General features: G+C 42.2%; 1 protein-coding gene across 8 annotated transcripts in view; it reads right to left on the bottom strand.

Annotated features, from left to right (window-relative positions):
- The window catches only part of LOC102973572 (latent-transforming growth factor beta-binding protein 1), a 259508-nt gene that overhangs the window by 7201 nt on the left and 241327 nt on the right, over positions 1-10980 (bottom strand). For all 8 annotated transcript variants that reach the window (XM_055089108.1, XM_055089107.1, XM_055089111.1 and 5 more), the window contains one exon: positions 1133-1255. In XM_055089108.1, coding sequence (XP_054945083.1) covers positions 1133-1255 — 123 coding nt within the window. The remainder of the gene's footprint in view (positions 1-1132; positions 1256-10980) is intronic.

Genomic DNA, 10980 nt, shown 5'->3' with positions numbered 1-10980 from the left:
CGCGCACCGCAATGAAGAGTGGCCCCCGCTCGCCGCAACTAGAGAAAGCCCTCACACAGAAACGAAGACCCAACACAGCCAAAAATAAATAAATAAATAATTTAAAAAAATTAAAAAGACACATGCACCCCAATGTTCACTGCAGCACTATTTACAATAGCCAGGTCATGGAAGCAACCTAAATGCCCATCGACAGACAAATGGATAAAGAAGATGTGGTACATATATACAATGGAATATTACTCAGCCATAAAAAGGAACGAAATTGGGTCATTTGTTGAGATGTGGATGGATCTAGAGACTGTCATACAGAGTGAAGTAAATCAGAAAGAGAAAAATATCGTATATTAACGCATATATGTGGAACCGAGAAAAATGGTACAGATGAACCAGTTTGCAGGGCAGAAATAGAGACACATGTAGAGAACAAACGTATGGACACCAAAGGGGGAAAGCGGTGGGTGGGTGGTGGTGGTGGTGTGATGAATGGGAGATTGGGATTGACATGTATACACTGATGTGTGTAAAACTGATGAGTAATAAGAACCTGCTGTATAAAAAAAAAAAAAAAAAAATAGGGCTTCCCTGGTGGCACAGTGGGTGGGAATCTGCCTGCCAATGCAGGGGACACGGGTTCGATCCCTGGCCCAGGAAGATTCCCACATGCACGACTACTGAGCCTGCGCTCTAGAGCCCGTGCTCTGCAGCAGGAGAGGCCATGACAATGAGAAGCCCACGCACCACTCGCTGCAACTAGAGAAAGCCTGTGCACAGAACAAAGACCCAACACAGCCAAAAAAAAAAAACAAATAAATTTATAAAAATAAATAAATAAATTAATTAATTAATTAAAATTCAAAAAATAAATAAAAGAAAATAAACGTAATAGCATTCCCACCAGTGAGACTCATAATCTGATCTGGTGGTTCTCAAACTCGAGTGTATGTAAGGATTACTCAGAGGGCTGGTAAAGCTGATTGGTGGGTCTCACCCCAGTATCTGATTCAGCAGGTCTACAGCATAGCTCGCAAATTTGCATTTCTTACAAGTTCTCAGGGACTACATTTTGAGAACCACTGACTAAACTTTAGAACCACAATTTAGTTCCAAAGTAACTAAAAATGTTGCTTACGGTCCTGAATGAAGTAGGGATCAGCTTCGGGAGCGTATTGTTCACTGAAGTCGACCAGGGCATCCTGTCCATATGGCTGCCGGCGTCCCGTGACGGGGATGTTACACAGCTGGGCATAGTCATCTAAGAAGGAAATGACAATGAACGTGACACACCATCGCTGTTTGCTCGCACCTGGATGCACCCAGTCACCGCGTGCCCCGTCTCCCACACACACCCCTGATCCTGAAACATCTCAATATTCTTTATGGGTGCTCTATACATCCACATACAATTCATGCTGCACAGCATAATTAAGATTCTGAATAGCAGACCCAACACAGTAGCTGAACAGTTGGTAGAATGTATCCCAGGAGAGTAAAGGAGCCATCGGAGAGTGCTGCAAGCCTTTTGGAAGAATGGCTTTATCTGAACCCATCAGGTGTTTTCATCAAAACATTTAAAGTGTATAAAGTAGTCATTCATACAGCTATACACTTTTCCACTCACTAGAGAGAGAGAAAAAATGCATCTCTGGTGATCCAAGAATGAGACACAACCAAACGAAGATGCTACTAAGTACCATTTGAATTCAGTACCTACTATTATACTTCTCTACTCAAGACCTGGTCCTTATGAATAACATTATAGCAGTGATGATGATGATTATCATCATAACAGTAATAGTGAAGTAATGGTACTAGTAATAATACCTAAGAGTTGTATAATGTTTGCTCTGTGCCAGGTACTGTTTTAAGCACTTAATACACATTAATTCACTAAAATATTTACACCACCCTATGAAAAGCTACTATTATCTCCATTTTACCAATGGGAAATAGAAGCATGGAGTGGCTAAATGACAACCGGTATGAGGCAGCACCATACTTGAACTCAGTCATGCAGCTGAAGGGTGAACACTTAACATTCTTCCTCTCCTACATCTACCTTAGCTCCTTTGTAATTCTTGTCTTTGCCTTTTCTGCACCTTAGCTAAATTCGTCTGCAGTTACCACTTCTTGAGGCCACATTCCCATTCCCATGGCCATCTGACTTAACTCCCCCTTTAGTCCTCCTCACAAGCACATGGGATCTTGGTTCTCCACATGTTCAGGGATGATTGTGCTTTCAGTGCATTTCACGGTCTCAGGCCCTTACCCATACCTTGGAGCAGAGTTATTTAGAAGGTCTAGAGAGGAAAGCTTTAGAAGAGAGATCTTCATGCTCTGAACGCACATTTTATAGAAAATATACTGCCCAAGGATTCATCTAGCAGTTGGTGAAAACTCTGGGGCTACCCAGACTTCAACAACTCTGCCGGAACAGAGAGCTGCAGGTCGGCCGGCCCCAGGACTGGCTGGACACTCAGGGCAGCCACACCAGGCAGCAGCCACACTTGCCTGGACCACAGACTGAAGGAGTTTTCCTCTATTTTAGTTCCTTCTGTAACAAAACTAAAGAAAAGCACTGAGGCAAGTGTGTGAACTCTCAAGGCTTTCTTCCATCACCCTCCTCTTAAAGGAGTCAAAGGTGTGTGTGAGGTACGTTGTGTGTATGCACGTGCACACACCCACACATTCTCCCCTAAAGTGCAAAAAGGGAGCGTAAAAGCAGAAAAGACCCTGAACCCCTAGACAGGGTAGGATCATGGTTGCCCCTTCCTCAAATTCTTCTTGTGGGAAGCATTCCAGGAATGGCGCACACCCCCACCCCAGACATCCCGACATCCCCGAGCACTTCCTCACGAAACCATTTCATGAGAAATATTAATTTCATTAAGGAAAGAGCTAAACCTGGAAAAAGATCGTTGACTCACAAAAATAAAGCTTCAAACAAAGAGAACACAAATGGTTGTCAGTTCTGCTTCAGGTTTGAAAGAGAAGAATTAAGGATTTCCCTGCAAAGGCAAGATTGCAGAAATGTTTACAGGTTTCACACACTGAGGTCATTTTCTCTCATGACTTTTTATATATATTTGTTGTACATCTGAAAGGGAGACAACATTTTGTATCCAGGCAACAGCTGTGATCAAGAGTGGATATTGCAAAAAATTCATGCTCTTATTTTGCAAACCTAAGTCCAGAGATGGCTGAGCAGTATGCTCCTCTTCAGCACCTCACTCTCCAGTCCCGGGCCCATGGCTTTTCCCCTAGACCATGCCTCTTCCACCAAGAGATGACCTGGTCTCCACCCTCCCAGCTCTCACCGTCTAACATCACAAAAGGAAGGGATCAAATGGGAGAGGAGTGGAGGAGGAATGGACTTCTGTTCCTGTGTGATGTTTAGGAACAGCTTCCTAGAAAAGGAACACTTGACCTGAAACTAAGTAGGTGAGAAGGATTTACTTAATAGAAGGTATTTGGGATTCTAAAAAGAGTTTACCCAAAGGCATCACAAAAGCAAACTGTAAGCTTTGTTTGAGGACTACCGAGTAGCTCCTAAGAAAGGCTTTGGACGTGACCCAGGCCGTAAAGGGAAGCAGAGGAGAGTAATGGGCGGGGGACCCTCTGCGGTTTGCTGCATCTTCCTTCCCCTCCCTTCATCCCTGGACATGCATTTTTCTCAAGTTTCTAGAACTTACTGTCCTTTGCTGCTTCACTTTATCTAACACGTTACCAATCCAAACTTCAAGATTTTTGTTCAGTTATCAAAACATCATTTCTACATTCAGTGTACTCTCTTTTGTATTTGAAGATGTGCTACAGTCCCATCAACACCAGGACATGCATTTTGATTTATTTTTCTGGGAGCATGATGGGTCTATCCTAATCCATCCATGCTGCCTCTCCCATTGCCACATCTGCTCTCCTTCTTGGCCAGGGTTAAGGGTGAAATGAGCACGGGGTAGTGAAAAGAACATGGGCTTTGGAGGCAGAAGCCGGGGCTCAAGTCCTGACTGTACCACTCACTTTCCAGCTTAGCAACTGTGGGCGAGCCTCAGTTTTCACATCTGTCACATGGGGATAATTCCTGTTTGCCTCTGTTACTGATGTATTAAAAAACGAGATGATGTTATGGAACTGTTCATAAATTTTTGAAGCACCAAGAAAATGGAGGTTACAATTTTTTCTTTTAGGTAAAATCACTCATGTCCCTGCTGAACATCTGGAAATAAATGAGGATTTGCAAAGACGGTATCAGAATGATTGATATAACATAGTGTTAGCAAAACTTTAAACGTAGCTTAAGACTTGTACAATAAATTAAGAGCAATGAAAGCACAGTCTCCAGATGTTTTTAGATATTGTTTCAAGATTTGAAATTTTTAAATAGATGGAGGGAAACTCCAACTCAGTAAACAGAGAAAGATGTCTTCATCTCAAAAATTTTTGACTGCCTGGGCAAATTTAATCGCTTGATCAGACAGTGATAAGGTATCAGCAACAACACATTTTAACACTAGATCAACAAAACTCAAAATACAGGGGGAAAAACTGATGTTCAGCAGTTGTTAGTATACGCTCGACCCCTTCAGAAATGCCTTGGGTAGCCAGTAGGTTTCTCATCATCTTTTAAGGGAACAACTGGAATATCGTGGAGTTTTCTAGTGAATCCTGGGTAAGGCGTCTCCTCCAGGATCTGGGCACGTGCACCCTTCTAACATGTGCTGGATCTCTGAGCATCCCAAGCCACACCAGAGCCCACTGAGCTTGGAGGCGCTTGGCCTTGGTTATCGCTAGGGCTGGGTCATGGCTATAGTCCAGCTGGGGAGGCAGCGAGTTGTGGTTGGCTGAGGCCGTGGAGCTGGGAATAGCAGATCCCTGAACTGTTTCCACAGCTCCTGATGGCAGCCCATGAGAATCTCTCGGCTGCCACTTCATCCAGCTCAACATGTAGAGATGAGCACATTTTTTGTCCCTAGAGCCTTTTTCCTTCCGCAAGACACTCCTTACTTAAGCGAGTTGACAACAATTAAACACCTAGTTGTCTGGGGCCTGGTGCAAAGGAAGAGCTCTGCTTAGCAGGGCTTGTACTTTGTGAGGCAAATGCCATTTCTGGGACACCATACAATGTGTCCGTCCAGGATCTAGCCAAATATGAATGTGAAATGAATAGAAAGTGGAAATATTCACACCTCAAAGCCCCCCCACTCATCGCACTCCTCACCTCTGCAGGCACAAATGCTAAGCTCTTGATCAAAGCTATGAAAGACACACATGGGATGGTGTGGGCCACCATCACTTACGTGGTCTAAACAAGATCCAGGCCATGGATCACGCTAAGTTCCCTGGCATGGCAGATTCACATGACAGATGGTACTGCTTTGATTTTAATTCTAAATTGAAAAAAAAAGTTTAAAAATTGCCCCCCCTGGAGCCAAGAGGCCTGGGGCCCCCGCTGTCAGCAGCAATGGGAAGCACATTATCATATCCTGGCAGGAAATGTCCTTCCTTGTGACAGACACATCTGTAGGGCTGGTCTGGACAGTCACACGTCACAATGCCAGTCGGGCGTGTGAGGAAACTGGGAGGTGAAGTCTGACTGAGGCAGATTAAATTCAGCTGCTTTTAGAAAAGTTGAAGAGGCTGCATTCTGTTCTCCACACATCAGGGCTGAAGACCTACTTCTCTAAAGTTTGCAGTGTACGATTTTCAAATAAAGAAGGACCAATTCATATGCATAAGGAAAAATGGGTCATATTTTACTGAAACTTCTAGATCAGGTGTTTTTCCTACAGGCCTCCACATGTACTATTAATTGATGATGGTGTTTGGAAAACATACACACCAGGAAATGAAGGAAGGAGACAGGGAGAATGGAACGAATATTTACCTGAGCGCACGCTGAGCCAGTAGTATAATCGGCATTTTTCTTTGAAATTAGCAAAAGCTATGGAATTAGAAAAATGTTGACCATTTACAGAACATACCATCCAGCACTGATGACAGAAGAAGGAACGTAAGAGAGAGGATTCTACTGGTGATGCCACACCCTGTGGAACTGGACATCTGTTCAGGTGTCTGTCTGCTTACTCATCCTCAGAGAGTACACTCTCATCCACAGTGCCTGGTGAGCAGACAGTAAACCTGCTTTCCTGATGTTAAAACTTGCGGAGTTGTGAGAGAAAATCAGGTATCCGAAAAAGCAGCAGTCCCCAACCTTTGTGGCACCGGGGACCGGTTTCGTGGAAGACAATTTTTCCACGGACGGTGGGGGCGGGGGGAGAGGAGGATGGTTCAGGGTTCAGTCGGTTAAGGCGAGTGATGGGGGCGGGGGAGGTTCAGGTGGTAATGCGAGCGACGGAGAGCAGCAGATGAAGCTTCGCTCGCTCATCCGCCGCTCGCCTCCTACTGTGCAGCCCGGTACCAGTCCACGGGCTGGGGGTTGGGGACCCCTGCTAAAAAGAGAAGCACCCAGAGTCAAAAGCCCGGGGTTCTAGTCCTACTCCGTCCTATTCTTTGGACTAGATACCTTCCTTTGAGCTGTGACTGTTGAACAGGATTATGGTACTGTGCCTTAGCAGCATTAAAGGCAGTTCACTGCTCCATTCAGTGATTGACTCACTCATCCCACCAGAGGCTGAGAATATTACAGGCAGTGTGGGGTTTGGGAGAGAGAGAGGAAGGATAAAATGACAGTCCACTGACATGTGCAATAGTGCATGAAGAAGAGGTAATGCCTAGAGTCAGCCAGGAAGAGCTGCGGAAGCCTTCACCTTGGAGATGAGCATCTACAGGAAGGGGGTCAGCCAGGTGAAGAAGAGGAGGGAAGGTAACTCAGAGTCATAGGCATATATAATAGATAAGAAAGTCTCGGAAATGAAAGGACCACATAAACGCTGCCTACTACAGATCCCTGCTAAAGAATAGTCGAAAAAAGGAAAGTTAGCTAACATGCACTATTAAGCTCCTGCGTGCTAGGCGCTGTGTACCTTTGCGCACACTTTTCCCTTTAAATCTCAGAATCCTATGCAATAACTGTAATTAGCTCCTTCTGTTTCCGATAAGGAAGCTAAGATTTACAGCATAACTGTCCTAGCTTAGTTGAAGGATTGACTCTGTTGGTCTATCTGCAAAACCATGCTCTTTCAGTTCCACAGCTGCCCTTCTGAAACCCTTAGAAGAAAATTATTAAATACATTCCCTAGACTGTAAGTATCAGGTAAGTACTTAGTTCAGCAATAAGCATTTCTGATTAAAATTCCAGGGAGAGTAATAACCGTGAATGCTGGCGAGCTCAGCCCCACCAGGGTCAGCTTTATCATTAGCAGGATTTATATTTATTGAATTTGCTCAATTTATTAGGTGGAAGAGATCAAATTGCTTAATGTTCAATTAAATTGTACTTGTCGAGGAGAGGGAAATAATGAAGTCTAGTCTCGGCAGGGTTTACATTCTGTGGGACGCCTGTAAATGTTAATGCTCTAAGGAAACTCACAGGCTGTAGACCAATCAAGTTCCCTCACCCCCAACCTTCACCTAATGCTGCCCCTTCCAAGTTCAGTCACTCCCAGCGTTTTCCATCACACTGCTGTTTACGTAGCCAGACTATAACTGGAGAGAGAGATTTGTTGGGTGTGAATGCCAAAACAATGGAGGTTCCATTTAGAAATACATTTTTAAAACCTGGATTCAAAATTTATAGACTTGTAACAGCATTAAATTATGCCACACATGAAAACCTTAAAATAATGATTGATAACGTGAATTTCTCAGGAAGGACTGCATGAAAGGTTTCCCCTATTTCTAAGTAAACAGGGCTTTGGAAGTAAAACATTAAGTCTTGCATTCAGGCAATCTCAGAGGAAATTAGGAATGAAGTAACTTCTAATATTCGATAAGAGACAACACTGGACAATGCAATGAACAGGCAAATAGGAGGAAAGTTCAACATGTTAATTTTCTAAGCTGATCTACTTCATATTTTTCCAGCTGGAAGGACAGATAAACTGTTTCATTTCCTGCTTTCCTACTCATTAAGTGCCACTCTGAAGTGACAATCTGAGAAGTCAACAATTAGGAAAAATAAATATTATATGGAAGGAATACATTTTGTTTTTTCTGTTATGTTTTTTGCATTAACCAAGTAAGAATTATTTTAAAATTTGAGCTACACATGTGCTTAAGATTAAAGAGGATGTTGTACAACATACGGAATATACTAAATGCCACTGAATTATTCACTATAAAATGCTTAACTTTATGTCATGTGAATTTAACCCCAATTAAAAAACAAGTCAAGGGCTTCCCTGGTGGCGCAGTGGTTGAGAGTCCGCCTGCCGATGCAGGGCATACGGGTTCGTGCCCCGGTCAGGGAAGATCCCACATGCCGCAGAGCGGCTGGGCCCGTGAGCCATGGCCGCTGAGCCTGCGTGTCCGGAGCCTGTGCTCTGCAACGGGACAGGCCACAAAAGCGAGAGGCCCGCGTACAGGAAAACAAACAAACAAAAACAAGTCAAGAGAAACAAAAAAATGTATCCTTTAAAGTCTGGTATTCATCTAACCTTTCTACTTTTAATTGGTAAAATGAGAAAACAAGACTAGTTGATCTCTAAGGTCCTTTCTAACTTACATATTCTACAATTCTAAGCAGACATTTTTAGTATTAGGCTGCAAAATATTGGGAAGACAATCTGTCACTGAAACTTGTGGGCTATAATATGAGGTAATCACCACCAGATGGCGCTATTGTCTTCAGGTGGTGCTCACACGGGTGTTTCCAGACGACTGACAATCATGGAATTGAATGCACTGTAAGTAATCATGGACACTCTAACCTCCTGCTGAGGAAACTGAGGTCCAGAGAAATTTAATGATATTTCAAAGGTCAAGTCAGGTTAAATTTTCAAAATATTGTTTTCTTTTAATAAAACTAAATTATTAAAATCTAAGGGTAAAAATAATTGTATCTTAAGTTTTGAAGCTATTCAAAACTCTCTTGAATATTAAGTCAGGTTAAATTTTCAAAATATTGTTTTCTTTTAATAAAACTAAATTATTAAAATCTAAGGGTAAAAATAATTGTATCTTAAGTTTTGAAGCTATTCAAAACTCTCTTGATGAATATTCAGAAGTATAGACCTCAAGGTTATGAAATAAAGATGTACTACTGGATCATCATTTGAAGAACAAGTTCTAGGTAATTAATGCAATATTAAAGTACTGTTAAACATAATAATAGATTATTCATAAATATGTATCCCATTTAATTATAGGAAATAAAGCTGCAAAGCAAAACTGAACTGTTTTAAGATCTGTAACTCTGTTTTATGATTTGCTCATATATTGCTATTTATCTTAATCTGAAGTAACTCCCTTCTTACCCTCCCCTCTGGATCTATTCAGAATCAGATACAGTCCTTGTAACTCTTCCCTCTGGCAGTGATTTATTTGGCTACGTCGGTAGGCACTGAAAGATTATGATGTGAATGGTAACTTCTAGGGTTGAACAGTGCACAACCGACACAACTGTTCATAACAGCTCTGCTTGCCACTGAGACTTGAAGCTCAGAAGGAAGCATAAAAGAGGCCTTGTTGTGCCCAGAAGCCTTCCAATGAGCTAATCTTTTGTAATTTGCTTCTTAAGACACTGGCTACTGATGTTGAGCAAAATAATTATCATCCTGGTTTCTGCACCTTGCAGATTTATGCCAACACGCTTCCTAAGCACTTCCTAGATGCTTTCCTCCCAGTCATAAGAGGTACAATCTGTCTGCTGCATGAAGGGAGAGGGGATAAACTTTCCCTCACCCTTCCTCTGCCAGGCGTGTCTGCTCTAGCCATGAGGTCAGCATATAAAAGACATGGGCAGCCAGTGGCTTTTTTCCAGCCATAGTTGTCTTATAAAGTCAATTAGGAAAAGGTCAAAATAAATACAACATTATTTGATTTCAAAACCTCAAACACAGAACAGGGCTTTAAGCAATTACATACAGTGATATTTTTCATAGTCCCACTCAGCACAGTTCATTTTCTTAGAGTACATTTCAACTATCAATGAAGAGAAAAAAATCCTATCAGCAAAATTTATTTAAAATACGTGAAAGTAAAATTTCCACTAAAGAGAAAATCGACACCAAAAAGGCATTTCTAGAAAATCGGATGCCTATTCATAATGTCTGATTTCAAGGTAGAAAGTTTAAACTGCTAAAAATTTGATTTAAGATCAATTAGATTGCTTGTTAGTGAAAAATAAAAGTGCTGCTTTTTGTGATCTGATGGTTCATTTTACACGCATATCTTAATTTCTCTACTTTGGCTTTACATTAGAAAGATTCTAATAGATAGGTATGATTATAATAATAATGCAAGTTATTCTCCAGTCAGAATATTTTCAATAACAGAGCATGGCCAAATACCTTCTTAGCACTTCAATGTAGTATATAGCTATTAAGAAAATAAGCCTTGAATAAAATTGATACCCCAAAGTCCAAATCGTACACAAACTAAAATTTCAGAAGTGTTCTTATCACCAACTTTCCATCAAATCCCCCTCACATTTAGCTGTTCTATAATAGTTGTTGAGGCCACTGAGACAATAGCTTCAACCAGCGTGCTGGTCCTCCCCAGCTGGCATCCCGAACCCTCGCTGACTCACACCACCTCCAGGGAATTGGGTTTGGGAACTGCAGCCCAGTTCCAGGACACTCCTCCCAAGTTCTGTCACCAACAGTTTAGCAGGAAATGGAGTAAGTTTCCCCCTTTATGAGAGTTTTTTAGAGTTTCCTTTTTAGCTCTCCTTACCCTGAGACAAACCATGTTTCCTAATACGACTGCAATATGATCACAACCTGAACATGGCTTACTTGCCTATTGCTTTCTCTTCCTTTAAAGCACCTGCCCAAGACAATGTTGTTTTAAGAATCCACATTTTTGGGGCTTCCCTGGTGGCGCAGTGGTTGAGAGTCCGCCTGCCGATGCAGGGGACAC

The sequence above is a fragment of the Physeter macrocephalus genome, chromosome 12, assembly GCF_002837175.3.
Source record: "Physeter macrocephalus isolate SW-GA chromosome 12, ASM283717v5, whole genome shotgun sequence".
NCBI classification, from domain to species: domain Eukaryota; kingdom Metazoa; phylum Chordata; class Mammalia; order Artiodactyla; family Physeteridae; genus Physeter; species Physeter macrocephalus.
The sequence above is the reverse complement of the archived record's forward strand: the minus strand, read 5'-3'. Positions and strand labels throughout refer to the sequence as shown.